The sequence below is a fragment of the Sphaeramia orbicularis genome, chromosome 24, assembly GCF_902148855.1.
Source record: "Sphaeramia orbicularis chromosome 24, fSphaOr1.1, whole genome shotgun sequence".
Lineage (NCBI taxonomy): Eukaryota > Metazoa > Chordata > Actinopteri > Kurtiformes > Apogonidae > Sphaeramia > Sphaeramia orbicularis.
Genome location: NC_043979.1, coordinates 24,493,750 through 24,510,875, shown reverse-complemented (window position 1 = coordinate 24,510,875; position 17,126 = coordinate 24,493,750). Strand labels below are relative to the sequence as shown.

Below are 17,126 nucleotides of genomic sequence, written 5' to 3'. Positions count from 1 at the left end.
TGACTTACTCGCTGTCTGTACCATTATATGCAGTGGTAAAATCTGAATTGGTGTGCAAAATAGACACTGTGTTGACAGTATGACCCCTGTTGATCTCAGTAATAATATGCATTTCAACAACGTGATGGATTGCTTTGGGTGAGATACAACATACTGACATACATTAAATGTAACAGCAGCTGGGTCAAGATAAGTATATATTTAATACACTGGGTTGGATGCTTTTTCTTTCAGTTTCTGTTTTTGTAGCATTTCCTCAGCATATTCCTGTATCTTTAATTCTTGCCACATTCTTGATCTTTCTCTTTAACTTTTTCTCTCCCTCTTTGTCTGTTTTATTAGGTGTTTCTGCCATGTCCTCCCTCTTGTCCCTGGCCTGGGTGCTAGCTTCTTACCACAAACTTCTGCGTGATTCACGTGATGACAAGAAGAGTATGAGTTACCGAGGTGCCCTGGTGCATCTGTTCTGGCGCCTTTTTACCATCTCCTCACGGGTGCTTTCCTTTGCCCTGTTTGCCTCTGTTTTCCACATCTACTTTGGCATTTTTGTGGTGCTCCATTGGTGTGCCATGGCTTTCTGGGTCATCCATGGCGGCACCGACTTCTGCATGTCCAAGTGGGAGGAGGTACTGTTCAACATGGTGGTGGGCGTTGTCTATGTCTTCTGTTGGTTTAATGTACGTGAGGGCCGGACGCGGTACAGAATGGTGGCCTATTACACAGTAGTACTGTTAGAGAACGCCATCCTCAGCTCCCTCTGGTATGCGTACCGTGACCCAGCCACCACAGACGCCTATGCCTCTTTTGCCCTCTGTGGTGTCTTCCTGTGCTTTGCCTCAGGGGTGGCCTGTATGGTTCTCTATTACAGTGTTCTACACCCAATGGGCCCCCGGCTGAGGGTGCTAGCCAGCTCCTGCTGTGCTGAGCTGCTGTGGGGCCTTCCATTACCCCCAGAGGCTGAGCCTATGGCTCCAACACCAGGCCCCCGTGGTTCCCAGGCCACCCCAACACGGGCTGTGGCAGGGGAGCATGAGGAGCTAGATATAACCGCCACGGACACCTGCCTTCCAGTTTTCCAGGTGAGATCCACAGAGCCTGTGGATACAGCTGGCAGGCCCATCAGGCCTGAGGGCCCTCTTATCAAAATTGACATGCCCAGAAAACGCTATCCAGCCTGGGATGCACACTTTGTGGATCGGCGCTTGCGCAGGACCATAAATGTGCTGCAGTACATTAGCCCTAATGCGGTGGGCATCAGGTATAGAGACGGTCCGCTTCTTTATGAACTCCTGCAGTACGAGTCCTCCCTCTGAAGGCGTCCTCTACCACAGCTTTGTCATCCTCTCTTACACACAACAACAGAACATTACTTTTCTTTTTTTCAGTGTGCTCTTCTCTGTTATCTCTGGGTTCTCTCCTTTCCCTCTCTAACTATTCTGTTTAATGCAGGAGATGTGTGTTTTGTCAACTAGAAAATCTATCAAGACAGCCTAAACACACATTCACAATTTATTTTTGGAAAAAAACAAACAGTATAGAGAGAAAATTAAGAACCTACAGTATTATATGTGATATATACTGAAATCTCATATAAATCCCTCTACCTTTATAGAGGAGGGTTCTGTATGAGTGTGTAGATAATATATGAATGTTTCATTATGAAATGTGTTTAATGCATTATACTGTATTGGTGATTCAACCTGTGAATACTTGTGAAGGGCATAATGTATGTCCCTTTGACATGGGACTGGCACAAAGCCTGATGGGAATGATGGAGGAAAGTCTCAGAGGGGACAGGTCTTTGCACATCCCAACATTTACTGCCATTCTTTATGTAAATCATGGAAATGTACAATAATGTTTACCAAGTCCTTGCCCATGTATTAAAAAGCACTAACATTTTTATATACCAGGATACTGTAAAGTATAAAGCAGACACATTCAATGATGTGTCGAGAAAAAAAAAGCAATTCAACATGGATGGGAGCTTAGGTGGATCAGTTCTATTTTTGCTTGAAATCCGAAATCCTAATCACATCATGTATGGAAGAAAAAAGCACACTGACCTTCAATCAGTTCCACCCATGCGTTCAGTTAGTACAGGGCACACTGCCCTCCAGTGAACGCAAGCTGTAATAGCACGCCTTATTTAGTGTATATTTTTCCTTTGCCTGTAGTTGTTATAGCACAAAATATTAATGTACCTGCTTTTGGTGAGAAACTATGATGAAAGGAATGTAAAATGCAATTAAAATGAGCACAAAGTATTTTTTTTAATTGGTCAGTGAAAGTAACATTAAAACATTCCAAAGACTTTTTAAAGATTGTAGGTAGGTTTAGTAAAGGGTAGAAAGGTTACAAAAAATGTGTTAATGTGCACATTTTTGTAGTGCAAAGACAGCCTTCAAAGGAATCCTCCACCATTCCCTTCTGAATCCTAGAAGGTACTCCCTTCTCCCCCCTCCCTTTTTTTTTCTTATAAAATGTTTAGGTTGATAAATATATGCTTATTGGGTACAAAGACCTGTAATAAGTTCTTGAAAAAAATAAGACAAATCTGAAAGGATATTTCTATGCTATTATACTTCAGTGCGTATTTGTGTCCACATTTATAGTCGATGACATAACTATATTTTGCCACAACGCAAACTTTTTTTACATAAACTCTAAACATGTTACAGTGAAAGGTATACTCTGCAGCATTAGCGTGCCCTCAGAGGTTATGCCATTATAGGGGTGTATGGGGAAACTGTCCTGGCACCTGCTAGCGCAGTTGAAACAAAGCCAAATCACATCTCACTGTACTGTTTTTTCCAATTTTTCTGCCCCTTTGAAGTAGTAGACTGAGTGAGTGCAAAATGTGTGCCATCTACTGTAGGCCTGCTGTGCCGCAATTACACACTGATCTAAATCTCCCAGCTGAACATGCAGGAGCTCTCCACTACAGAAACCATAGGATGACCACTGTATTCAGTTATGACACACAAAAAAAGAAAAAAAAATATGCCTTCTGTGTCAAAGGAGCTTGACAAAAAATTTTAGAGGGCTACTGTACAACTCATCAGAATATGAATGCATTTCATACTCCAATTTTATCTATATACGCAATGATTCATCTGAATATATAATGTGGGTTTTTTACATTGTAGTGTTTGGCATGACTTAGTCTGAGGCAGTAGTAGAAATGCACCCAACATGGGATGCCCAAGAGCCTTATACAAAACAGAGATACCTTTTTCCTGGCTTACTGGCTCTCTGCTGAGCTCTGGCCACGAGTGCCTGTTAACATCGTACTGTAAAAGGCAGATGTCATGTAAGTCCAGGCTAAAGGCAAGAGGGGGTTTTGCCAGGGTTGGAAAAGAACAGGAGGACAGATCGTGCTAAAGGGCCTGACTTGATTTATGTTTGATCCTTGTGTGCTTGTGTAGGGGAGATGTACATACACAAATGTACTGTACAGCCAACAGTATATAGTGTATTGTTAGCGGTCTGAGTATGCTTGCATGTTGGTGGATGTGTTTGTCAGTTTTGGTTCAAATCTATGTTTGCCCATGCATTTCCTCAGCCCTTTTCCACAGTTCTGTTCTCTCGCTGATTGTTCAACTCCATCCTTGGTTGCTGCTCCGCCCTCTTACCCATCTCTGTGGTGTTGGGCCTTGGTATTTCCCCATGATACACTTCCACATTCTGTGGTAACTGAACAAATGACGTTGAGGCTGAACAACTGGAGATCCTGACATGAGAACATGCAATGAGGTACACTGCCATAATCAAGAGCTTCAACATCCAGGGTCTGCCACCCTTCAGCTTAAAAATGATGTTCAGCCCTGAGTAATTGAGAACTGTTGGGTCAGCTAGGGTGGAACAAACATCCAACATACCATAGATATACATATGTATGCAAATGATCTACTTATATATTGTTTACCATAGTAGCCAGAGTTATCCCTCCCTGCTGTAGTGAATGAACAGCCATGCTAATAGTTAGTCACTTAATGAAACAATAAATAGAAGTATTGTTGAACTTGAAAATAAGAAAAAAGCAAAACAGCCAATACAGGGGTTCCTCAGGACCAACAAATAAGACCACTGAACCAGCTGACTCAGGGGTGTCTCAATGCAGTTCTCATTCCCAGGCATGTCCTCAAGGGTCTCCATTTTTTCCTTAACATGAATCCCAGACCACTCCTTGGCTGGGATTGTACCACTAAATTATACTTTGCACATTTAGTTTTCTTAGGGATAATTATTCATTCTTTCATATATAAATTATTGGTCGTAGGGGGCAGTTTTTTGTGGTAGTTGGCTGCCTGGCATACGGTGCATTCTTTCTAAACACTGCTGACCTTTTCCAGACACGGACGCATGTCTAAATCAGGTGCAAATACACTGTGATTCACTCATTTTTTTGTATATGTGTGTGAAACAGGATTATATAGCATCAAAAACAATATTATGTACAACTGGGCTGCACATCAAGTGGTGCTTAACGTTGTAAAATGCATATTATTTATGCTTGTGTAACAATGTCATTAGAATAATAGTAATGACAGTTAATTCAATTGATTGTTTTTAATTAAGTCTACAGAGAGTCTATGTACAAGTTTGGATTTTTACGAGACATGCAGTATATTTTTAGTTTTAATTTTCTATATGTTTGTTAGTTTCTTTTAATTATACACGGGTTTCAAGAGCTAAGCTACAAGAGTGCTACTGGAAGCTGTTTCTATACTTACAGTGTAGTATTCAGGTTGTCACATGATATACCATACACAAGTCACAAAAAATCCCCTACAGAGAATTGTTTCTGTCAGGCTACCTGCCCACTTCTGCATCCCTTGACAGCCACAACACACAGCAAGAGCGTTTGAACAGCAAGCTTGTTCCTCTCAGTCCTTGTTGTGCCTTGTTACTTTGGGTGCTTCAATCCAGCCATGGCAGCCAGGTCCGCAAACAACAATGCCAATGTCTTTATTTACTTGTTTCATGTGCCAGCACACTCACCAAAATGACAGCACCAAACAGTATTTCCCCGGTCTATCTCCCCAAAACCAGGTCAAGCCAAGTTCTCAGTTTTATCATCCAACACCTCAGCTGACAATGTTATTTAATCTTACAGTTGAATCAAAATTGTCATCTACAGGACTGCACTGTTTCCTACTTACAGTGTTACAACTTACCATCACAGTATGAACCAAGGTGTGGGTACTGTGTTAAATCCACTTACTGGCTCTTTCAAAGACATATGAGAAATAGTAAGGCAATACTGAACATCATCTGTACTTGAACGTAGGGTTCCTCAAATTATTACGTTTGTGCATGCTGAATCAGCCCCAAACAATTCAGCAGTAACAATTAGGAATTTAGCTTAAAACAGTTACTTTTAGATTGTCTGATGGATAGTATTAACAGATGCCAGCCACGATAACGAGTGATTTGGTCAATGATTGTTTTGTACTTTTGTCTATGCCTTTACATCTTCTTCTGTCTTGCAATGATGAATGATTTGTAGTGCCAAGATGTAAACTTTCTGTGTCGTTTGTCTTGTGTGAACAATACATTCTCTAGCCAAAACAATAATGCCTGCAGCTGGAATAAACATGGAAGAGGAGGTTAATGATGACAAAATGCGCAAAAATCACTTACATTGCATTTTCTGACAATGGAATGATGTATGCGAAACAGGCCCGATCACATATTTATGTTTAAATAATCTCATTTTATAGTTCTCCAACCATCTCCCAGCATGCCTTTAGAACTCAGTGTGAGGTGACCCTTAACATTTAGCATGTAAGTGCTCTCGACTGCACAATGACCCCTCTGATTTCTACATTAATGTGTAGCAGCAGGCCACTGTAGTGTCTGACTTGGTTTAAGTCTGTACCTTTGTGTCATAGCCATCTGTTTGACCATTGGAGCAGTACTCAGATGAAAAATGGTGCATTTTCTTCGGTTTTTTTTTGTTTCTTTTTTTTTATTTGTATTAAAAACCTGGTGCTGAATAACTACATTTTAAAGGTGCTACCAACATGGACTGCAGAGTCCACTTTATGGCTTTTTAAGAGCATGGCCTTCAAGTTAACTGCGAGAGTCTGCAACCCAGACCCTTGCAGACTTAAAATGGTGGAAAGCTAGCACCTCAGATCCACACAGTTTACAGCAAAACTCAACTCTCAATGGTGCCATTTTAAGTTTCCGATCTGCACAAAAAAACAGCAGTTACTCTCTTGTTCAGTAAATGTTAATTCTATCAGTTTTAGCATACAGTATTTTTTATTTTTTACAATGGATCAATCTGCACTAGGATTTTTCTTTTCTGTTGTCTGAGAAGATGAAACTGGCAGATGACAAAATGCATCTTTTTGACAGACACAGGAGCACAAATGTACTTCTGCTAATGGAATTTTTGGGGAAAAAAAATATATAGAACGTGATTGCTGTGTTGTAAATTCCTGTCATTTATATGTCTTAATCTGTGTGTATTTTTTGTTGTTATTGTAGAATTGGCTGTAATATTTTGTTTAAAAATGGATTTGATATTCCAATGAAGTGACTATGGTTGTCATATAAATTGCTGCTGATTTTTGAAAATTGTTAACAAAGGTGTTGGGAAATATTGCTTTGTTTATATTCAATCAATTTCTAGATTGTGTTAGTTTGTTGGTGTATTTCACAAATCTATCAGGATACTCCCTAGGCTATATGATTTTTCCGGGGTATTCCAAAAGTTGGCACAATGTCAGTGGTCAAATTTGCTACAATCTGTAGCATCTTTACGAAAGTGTATTCATACAACTTATGTGGTGACTGAAAACATAAGGAATGATTCCTTTGTTGTTGTTTAATATAAAATGTAAGAAAATTGTTTAATGGAATCCCCGTTCTTTTAAAAAAGAAAAAAAAAAGCAAAACTGATGTCCAGTATTGTACCTACACCCTATTTTTGGGAACAATATGAATATTATTAATAACATATGGTGCTAAAGTTCTTTTTGTATGTTTTGGTTTTTAGATGAAAAGAGAAATATTATGCTGAAAATGTAATGTTAAGCCTTACTGTAGATTCATATATCAGACTGTTCATCCCAGAAGAGAAAAATAAATATAGTATTTGAAAGTGCAATATATCAGTACTGTATTTACATGCATTTCATCCAACAAAAATGTCTTCATATCATACAACAGTGAAGATGTCATGAATGATACGAGACTTTTCACTCATGTATATAGTGTAGAATAGGTGGAGACATTATTGCATAATGAATACAGTGCTTCAGTGGTGATTTAGCTCATTCATACAGGCTTATAAAACAAACAGTGGCTTTTTTTCAAGCTGAAGAAACCTCTGCCCGGGCTATGTATTATATGGAGATTTATCTTGTCTTGGATTTTGTAGGCACATGAATAGATGATGGTAAATATTGTTAGTTTAGTTTGTGTCTTTAGCCAACCTCATAATTGGCTTTATATTTCCTTTTTTTTTTTAACCTCTTGTGAATGTTTCCATGTCCACTCATCCCATTTGCCTCTCTTCATTTTACACTCTTGTCTCACTCACCTGGTAAAACACAAAAAACACAGTGCATGAAAACATAACTTTGATAGACAAACTCTTCTCTCATGCAGTCAGATTCAAGAGTGTTGGACACCTTCCCAAAAGACAAAAATCAGTTAAAAGATTTTTTTCCTATGTATGAGCAGCTTATAATCTAAACAGAATGATGGTATGGTGTACATTAGAGCGTGTTCACCTAGGACATAATTTTTTTTCTTAATGTAACTTAGCATGTCTGTCAGTTAAAACAACTGTATGAAACTAATTGAAAATGAGGAACTTAAGATTGTCAGCTTTTTAGAGTAGATAACTACACTCCTACTGAATAACTAAAACTAATTAAATAATTAAAAATAATTATTCGCAAATAACACGCATTTGCTGTGGCCTATGAACACAAAAAGGTTGATACACCATTTTCAGGACGTCATAAAATTGTGCTAAAAATAAGTCAGTATGACGTTATTTTGCAGCGTAAGTATGTTGTCTATCTCAGACCAGAAGTGATTATTTCCACATAACAACTTGAGCACTTACTGTAAATACATCCAAATAGTGCCTCTTTAGTGGATAGTTCTTTCTGACAAACTTTTCATACCTGAAATGAATATTGTTTTTATTGTATTACTCAGCAGCGCACAATCCGGAGCTTCTGTTTTGTTGTGTACAAAGCAAAGCATGCTGGGCCACAGTTCAACGCCCAAAATGGCGGCACGATTGAAAAGTTTTGACTGTTTGGAACGAGTTTGTCTTCTTTACACATTATTCGTTTTTCTATTTTAACATCCCTAAGGCGCACCGTTTTTACGTTGGTGGCGCGCCGATGGTTCCTGTAACATTTAAGGAATTGCCAAAAACGAGCATTTAAGCCCGCAGCTTGAAATTCTGACTTCACTTTACTGAAGCTATGCTAGGCTAAGCTAGGCTAGCAACTACTGACAGATGAATGTTGGTTAAAAGCTTCGGGAGTTATGTCTTGTCTCATCAAGATCTCCAAGCTGAATTGAATATGAAGAAGAGGACCCTTACATAGAGATGGACGATGATGTGAAAAAAGTGAAAAAGGTAACTGCCATAGTTGATAAAGTTTACTTGTTAGCATGCTTGCTAGGCAGCGTTTGCTAGCCTAGCCTAAGTGTTAGCAGGCTAAGTTTATTTAACTGTACTTTGAGTGGTTGATAACATGTTGACCTGACAGCACACAGTTGTCGAGCACTCCTGTTTAACCCCGTCAGTTCTTGAAATGGGAAGAGGGTGTAGATGATCGACCAGATGCCAATTTTTAATGGTACATTGAAGTGACGAATCAGAATGATGTTAACACGGCGATACAGAGCGTCAGAGATGTTGATGCTTCGTACGGTGTCACGTATTCCGTAATGTTGACATTTATGTAGTAGCATATGTACTAAGTCTACATCCCTTTCCATCATTTTTGTTCTGACAATTGTTATAACAGCGCTACGTGTTGTTCATTGTCAGATTTTACAAGTGAAAGCGACGTTAACCCCCATTTACAGACGATATATGTATTGTCCGTCCGATGAGGCTTCGTACAGCTGTAATTGCTAAAGATTAATCGTTAAATGCATATGATCCGTATCGACTATCTGTGTCACTTGGAGCCCTTGGTTCTTCGAGCTGTGAGCACACGGTGTTTCTAATGATACTTAGTTATGTTTATCTTAGTATTGTGTCCTATACATTTTCTTGGAATTATAAGACAGTGGCTATCAAATCAATTGAAGCACCCTCCCTAAGTTTGATAATGAGTAGCCAAGTGTCTGATGTTTATATCTCTAATATAATCGTGCTGGCAAATAATGCATAGTTTTGGCAGAAAATATAATGCTACTTGACATTTTCAACAATTCTGCCTAGTGGTCGTGATTGCCAAGTACTTAGAAAGTCCGTTATACCTTGGAAATGTCCTTACCAGTAGTGTATCTGAATGTCTTCCTTCGATATAAATAGAATTTCCACTCACAGTGTCTTGTTACTTTTATAGTGTTGCTAGGTTGTGGCCAGAGATGTAAAATCTTTATTTAATCACTTCCCAAATCCCAAGTGTTTCATTTTCAGGACAGTCTTTTAAAATCAGTACTTCTGGTATTTATTGTTTTAAATGACCACATTTAACAAACAGAAAAACGTATCTTTTTTGCAAATTGTTAGAGTTAAATTAATACTCTTTAACCCTAAACAGTTCTGTGTTGGTGAAGACTAAATTAAGTTTCTCTTGATGATTTACACTCATAATTTAGAGCAATCTCTGTACAAACAGTTCCTGTTTGCACCACTTGGTGGTGATATAGAATAGCATTCTCCATAAATGTACTTGAGGATTAACTGCACTATGTGTATTACACAGATTCTTGCTGATAGTTAATGAGAGTTACAGTTGGAGATTATTTGCTTATCATTGGCAAACATGAAGGAAAAAAAGTAGAACAGGTTTTTTCAGGTGACTGGAAGATGCATGTCCTTAGTCATGATAGAAAACATAAGGAAATGAGAGTGCTTACGCTTGAAAGGTTAGGAAATACTATACAAAGTTACATTAAAATGACTTTGAAAAAATCTGAATTGTTTCAAGGTGCTTCTGTAAGATTCCCTTCTCTTGTTTTTCAGGGTAGTTATGTTCACCACTACTTGTTATCGTAGTTTCACCAAACAAGCTCATAGAGACCCCATTATCACGTTTTTATTGTAATGTTTCAGGGTTGGGAAAAAGCTTGCTCATCTCATGGTCTTTTCATGGGGTCAGTCACAGGGGGTCTTGTCTTACATTTCAATAATAATGACCATAAAATGTTAATGCGCCTGTCTTCTGGACCTGCTTACTGTTAAATAATGCACCAGTCATAGGTTGTGCTCTCCTAGAAAGTCTGAAGTATGTGATCAGATGTCGGCACATCACACACAAACCACGTAATATGCAAGATGTGAATTAAAAGAAGTTCTCAAGAGCCAAGGTTTGATTGCCTAACATATTGAATCTTCAGGAGAAGAAAATAACATATACAGTGTGTTGGCACAACACAAACTGATCCAGATTACAAGTGGTTTGAATGGATCTTCAGGTGCAGAGCTGAAACTGAAAGAAAGGAAGAAAGTCCTCACATCACAAAACTCAATTATGAAGGTCTGGAGTAAAAGTAATTGGCACTGTGTTCTTGCCTTCTTTAAAAATATTTTTATAAATCTTTGATCGAAACAAAATGCCTTAGACTGCTTCTGTGTTTTAAGAATTGCAGTATTAAAAGCTAGATTGCAAATGTCATCACAGGAAGCTGTGGCTGGTGCTTTTCCTGTACGTGTGCTTGAGTGTATAGACAGAGCCACTTCCCTTCCTTTGTGGGCTTTCACACCCACATGCACACTTAAGGCTGCATTTGATTCTGTGTGTCCTACCATTTGGCAGCTGTCGCTGTGTGCGAGTGGAGGTAACAGGTGAATAGTTAAGACACTAGTGTGGGTGAAGCTGCATCTGTCGCCAAGCTGTGGGGTTGTTGTTAACAACACAAGTCTTACGTGTATGTTCATGGAGAACGAGGTAGGCCTTTTACAGTATAATTAGAAATGTTTTTTTGTTGTGGATGTACTTAATACAATGGCAAAAGTATATCTTTTGAAATATTGACTGTTACTGCAGTGTACACATTGTGGTGCTTGTTTTAGGAGTTTACTTTTGATATGATTTGAATCACTAGTGATATGCAAGCCAAGCGATAAATAATACAAAAATATTCATCAAGATTATTGAGACAGAAAAGATGGCAAGTATCCTGCTCTCTTTTCACACAACAACACAATTGTTGTGTGGTGTTCAGAAATTAGATGTTTAGGTGCAACCTGCAAGGTCTTATAGTGATTTTATTAACAAGCCCTGTTATTGCAAAATGCTGCTTCCTTTACCACTTGTTGACATTTGAGCAACACACATTGTGTAAGAAAGGGTGCCATACATTTGTAATCTTGTGTCCATCTGCTGTAACATGCTTTGTAGCAGTTAGAGCTACCATCACAGATGCAGAGTAAAAAGGTCAGCAGAAGACTTGCATGTGAAGAAGTCAGCAAAATAGTTTTGAGAGACTTTCTGTGTAACTAAACTGACTCATTTATTGCCGTCTTATAGAGCATGGCTTGCCTGCATAAGCACACGGTGGTTCTATAGAGATAATGATCCCCCTGCTCCCCTCTTTGTGTGTCTTCACTAGCCTGGTATCGTGTCTCCGTTCAAGCGTGTCTTCCTGAAAGGAGAGAAGGGGCGGGATAAAAAGGCTCAGGAGAAGGCTACAGAGCGCAGGGCTCTCCACACCTTCTCACTCTCTCAGCCTGACCACCGCATCGACCCTGACATCCTGCTTAACGACTACATCGAGAAGGAAGTCAAAGTGAGTTCTCAAGCAGATACACAGCCCCTGCTAGTGTGCTGAAAAATTTTATACATTTTTCAATCATTTAGAATTAGCTTTAAACAAAATTTTGACAGTCAGCAGTTGTGTTTTTTATGATAGTCAATGATTCACAAGCCTTGGATGTGTTTGTCCTCCTCTTTTCAGTACCTGGGGCAGCTGACGTCAGTACCAGGATACTTGAACCCATCAAGTCGCACAGAAGTCCTACAGCTCATTGATAATGCAAGGGTAAACATGTGACTGTGTGATTCAACTGTCTCTGATTATCAAAACAGAATAGTTAAAAAAAAAAAAAATTAACTGTATCGTCTCTAAATGTGTTAATACATAATCTTTGTATTTATCAGAAGTCACATCAGTTGGCAGGCCAGCTGACATCAGAACAGGATGCAGTGGTAAGCTTGTCCGCATACAACATAAAGCTTGTGTGGCGAGATGGAGAGGACATCATCCTGAGAGTACCCATCCATGATATTGCTGCTGTATCCTACATCAGAGATGACTCCTTGCACCTTGTGGTGCTTAAAACGGGTAAAAACACTTGGCTTCTGGCGTAGGAACCTATAGACATTTTAGTACTTGTTTGTGACGTTGTGTGTATTCCTTCTCTTTCAGCCCAGGAGTCAGGGGGCTCTCCCTGTCCCAGCTCATGTCCAGATCTCAATAAGTCCCAGACCCTGAGTTCTTTATCAGAGAGTGGAGCAGTGCTCGTAGAAGTCTGCTGTCTGCTTGTCTTGGCAGTTGATAATAAGGTCATTTTTGCATCAGAGGGTGTTGAGAAAATAGATGGAAGTGGGAGTTTTACAGAGATTATTTTTAAAATGCAAATTATTACTTTTTGGAACTTATGTTATAAACTGTGTCAAATGATATGTAAGTGGAGACTTGGTGGGGGTGGTTTACTGTTGTGAATTCAAAATAAAGACAGTTGTTAATTATATCTAGTTTTACCCCGAGCGCCAGATCCACCACCAGATATCCTTCGTTTGAACGCGATAACTAGGACAGATTTGGTTGGATTTCTTCTCCCTTGATAACCAACATAGGGGACCCCAAGTGGAAGAACCCTATCAATTTCAGCTTCTCTATGAGTTTTATAAATCATCCAAATGGAGGCGCTTTAATTGAAAATCAGTTTTTTGGACATAAATCAAGCAATAATAGGCCGATTGAGATCAAATTTGTCTCATATCGATCAGCTTACAAATGTCCATTTTCTCGCTACAATCCCAAGTTCATATGGTGTCATTTTCATTCACTATGTGGAGTTTTGTGGGAATAAAGTTGGTTCTCTGACTATTATTCTGCCACTATCAGGTCAATGTAGCTCAAATTGAGTTCATATCAATTGTTTAACAATTATTGTGGATAGATTTGTATACAGCAGAGGATTGGGGGGATTTTGGGGATATACCCTTGCTGCTGGTCCCTGACTCCGTAAGCCTCATTAAATCCTGTATTTGTCTTTTAGGCAGCAGCAGAGGAGCTGTGTCTTTTGCTCAGCCAAGTCTTTCAGATTGTTTACACAGAATCAACCATCGATTTCTTAGACAGAGCAATTTTTGATGGAGCAACCACACCTACCAGACACCTTTCTCTATGTAGTGGTAAGGAACAGAACAGGTGGCCCAGGCTAACCAGATTCTGACCATGTTTAGACCTTAACACTGGAAAACCTATTTGCACTTCCTTGATTTTACAGATGATTCGGCAAGCAAAGTGGATGTTAAGGAGGCTTTTGAAGCAGACACCAGCACTTTGTAAGCACACATTCAAATAATGCCATCTTTGTCACAGTTGTCAGGCTTGACACATCTTAAAAAGTTGTTCTGGTTTGCAGCCATTCACAGTGCGTGTTCTTCTGTAGTCCTTTCCAGGATTCCATGGAGGCTGAAGGAAATTCACCTCCAGCTTCCACGCCAACATCCCCTCAGACCAAAACCGCCAGTGAAGGAGAACTCAGTACCACTGCAGCTGAGCTGCTGCAAGACTACATGACCACAGTAAGAAGACTAACCATTTCTCTTCTTGAAACTGTTTGTGTTGAGTACGATTAGTGAAAGTTCTGCTCTGTCTTTGTTACCCCCTAGCTGCGGACTAAGTTGTCATCCCAGGAGATCCAACAGTTTGCTACTCTGCTCCGTGAATATCGTAACGGTGCCTCTATTCACGAGTTCTGCATTAACCTGAGACAGCTTTACGGGGACAGCAGGAAGTTCCTCCTACTCGGTAAAGCCACTTTTCATTTCCCTGTTGATTCCAGTGTTCAAGCTAACAACCTGTGTTGGGCTAGTTACCAGGTTCCAAGGACAGGAATATGTGGAATAACCTGAGTAATTCTACATTATAAGCTGTTAACTGTGTATTTGTGAAGTAGTTCCCATCAGCATTGAGCATTAAATGAATGTTGCTTCTATGACCTTGCATTATTATTATTTTTATTTTTATTTTATTTTATTTTTTTATAATAAGCAGCTGCGATTATTAAAAACCTGCTCACAGCTGCTTATGATTGTCTACTTTTGTTCTGCTTGTTCAGGCCTACGTGCTTTCATACCAGAGAAGGACAGCCAGCACTTTGAGAATTTTCTCGAGACCATTGGCGTAAAGGATGGCCGAGGCATCATCACAGACAGCTTTGGCCGTTACCGACGCACAGCCAGCTCAGCCTCCGATTCCACCACCAACGGAAATGGAGCAGCAGGAGGAAGTGGCGACAGTGCAGCCTCAGACGAGGGCCAGGAGGCCTCTGAGGGTGACGAATGGGACCGTATGATCACTGATATCAGTAACGACATTGAAGCTCTGGGCTGCAGTATGGACCAGGAGGGGGTCACACCCTGACACGGTGAACAAAATGAGGTAATATTTAGAACTGGGGGCGTGGAAGGACAGCCACTCCTGGGAACACAGCGGTCATGAACTGAAGGGATCAGATGAAGGTGGTCCTTAGCACTGACATTTTGCGTAATTGTATTTTCCTCTAATTGTCAAGAGGATACAGTATAGTTCCTGAGCATCCAAGGAAAACCTCAAAATATTACCACGAAAACATGAAGTCAACAAATGCACTTATCCATAGTCTGTAGATGATCCAGAGTCAGTTGGCTATTTTGCATTTCAGAGGGATTCATAGCCTCTGGTCTATTTTTACAGTTTCTTTGGTTGTACAATCATTTATTGGCAGTATCTGCCACTGCTGTCAGCAATGTAGCTAAACATTTCCAGAGTGATTGAGATTATTTCATTGTTTTTACCCTCAAAGACTCTTGGGAATCCATCAGAGGACTGTGTGCATGTTTTTGAAGGTGAAGACTGAGGCTGTACTAGTTTGTTCTTTTGTATTACTATAGGTCAGTTGGCTTCAATCCCCAGGTTTTTTTCAGTGATTTCACATTTGTGTGTTGCTGTGAGAGTTTAATATTTTGCTATATATATAATTTTTTTTCCATAGGTTTGGTGTACCATTTAGTTTTACACTATCATTTGTTATCAGTGTTTACTCGTTTATATAATTTTGCCTTACTCAAACTGACCAAGGAAATGCTGTACAACAAAAATATTCTCATTCAGTTTAAGCAATTGAGTGGGGACTGTCTTTGACAAAGCCAGTTAGTTAATGGCTGATGTAAATTTATGGTTTTTAGATTTTTTTTTTTCCATGCAGGTCATCTATGTTGTTTGACATTACATATTGTAAATTTTTAATTGTGCCTTTACACTGCAGCACTGCTGCCAAATGTCTGTCACAATCCAGACATGGAATTATGAACTAAAACTACAGTTGCTGAGCAAATCATGGTTATTAAATAACAGTTACTTTACACTGATTGCCTAAACACCTTCATTTAATTTGACTTTCAGTAAGTGAAACTGACAAGAGGTGAGGGTTTGTAGTCTTAATTCGATCCTGTCTGACTGATCATTTGCTTGGATGCACCTAAGCTGCTGTGGAACTTCAGCCTGAGTTTCATCAAAGCAATCACGCTGGATGTTGCTGAATAGCCTCAAAGTCAGGGATTAGCTGTTTGAGTTAGAGGGACATGAAACTGGCAGGACAGCTCAAGTTGAGGACATTCCATTCTGTTGAGCCACTCACCAGGCTCTTGTTTTCATGGTTTACTGTCTTATAATTTTCCTGCTGGGATGACGAAAAAAATTGGAATCAGGTTTTTTGTTTTTGTTTTTGTTTTTTTTTCTGATTTTTTTCTTTAGTATTTTGTTCACGTTGTCTCGGGTTTGTTGTGGGAATGAAGCTGGGATATACCAGTGCATATACAGACGGGAACACAACACCTGAGCTCAAATAACCACTTTGGCCTGAGACACTGTCTACCATAAACAAAGGGATGAGATAACCAAGAATCCTGTGATCTCACCGTGCAGACACTGGTCGCACAAACAACCTATTCTGAGTTCAGCATTTGTGATAACATTGCTTCATTGTTTTTGGTAGGTTATGGCAGTACACCAAATGAGTGTTTTTGCCTTAGTGTAATGCACTGTATATATTATTTACAGTAATAACAGTTCAATCATTTCTCAGACAATTAGCCTTCAGTAAATTATCCTCTTAATCTATTTTAGACAGAACAGAATCCACTATCACAGGGTCCACGTTTGTTGCAAGTGAGTATTTAAGTTATTTAGTTTAATTATGTTGTTAAATGATCCCATGCTGTTTTATAAAGAGTTTGCCAATTCTGTTTACAGCACTACTGGGGCCCTTATAGTTACTCTGTCATCTTACAGAAGTGTGTGTCAGGAAGATTTTCCGGATACTTGGTGCTTAGGTAATTTATTGAAAACAACATTTAGCTGCAATAAACCTAACTTGACCATGAAGGTAAGTGTTACATGTGATAAGTTTATAAGAAATAATGTAATCATCTCCTAATGAATTAATTTTTATGGCTCGGTAAAAACAAGTAATTATTAAACTGTGAAATATCAACTAAATCAAACTTTGCATATAAGACCAACATAAGCCGGTTTATCAAAATATAAGCAACACTATTAAAAAGGTGAAAATGCCTCTGAACCAGGAGATTTTTTTGTACATTTTCCTGCAGACAAAACTATAGATTAAAAGCTGTTTTCAGTCCATGTGTCAGAGAGTGAGGCCATTATTCCTCTGACCTAATGATGTG

At 39.2% G+C, this 17,126-nt stretch overlaps 2 protein-coding genes across 3 annotated transcripts in view; both read left to right on the top strand.

The window, feature by feature from the left end:
* The window catches only part of xkr6b (XK, Kell blood group complex subunit-related family, member 6b), a 61,380-nt gene extending 54,485 nt beyond the window's left edge, over positions 1-6,895 (top strand). Inside the window, exon 3 of the mRNA XM_030128629.1 lies at positions 343-6,895. Coding sequence (XP_029984489.1) covers positions 343-1,313 — 971 coding nt within the window. The 3' untranslated portion in view covers positions 1,314-6,895. The remainder of the gene's footprint in view (positions 1-342) is intronic.
* A 1,354-nt stretch (positions 6,896-8,249) lies between these two features.
* ccm2 (CCM2 scaffold protein) lies at positions 8,250-15,802 on the top strand. 2 transcript variants are annotated; one of them, XM_030128630.1, is made up of 10 exons: positions 8,250-8,620; positions 11,776-11,952; positions 12,121-12,204; positions 12,324-12,507; positions 12,592-12,728; positions 13,448-13,583; positions 13,679-13,736; positions 13,844-13,979; positions 14,067-14,205; positions 14,516-15,802. In XM_030128630.1, the coding sequence occupies exons 1-10, from the start codon at positions 8,591-8,593 to the stop codon at positions 14,818-14,820; spliced, it is 1,386 nt and encodes a 461-aa protein (XP_029984490.1). In that variant the 5' UTR covers positions 8,250-8,590; the 3' UTR covers positions 14,821-15,802. The 2 variants fall into 2 exon arrangements, with proteins under 2 accessions (XP_029984490.1, XP_029984491.1); XM_030128631.1 differs by lacking the exon at positions 8,250-8,620 and adding an exon at positions 10,965-11,111.
* Positions 15,803-17,126: the final 1,324 nt, after the last annotated feature.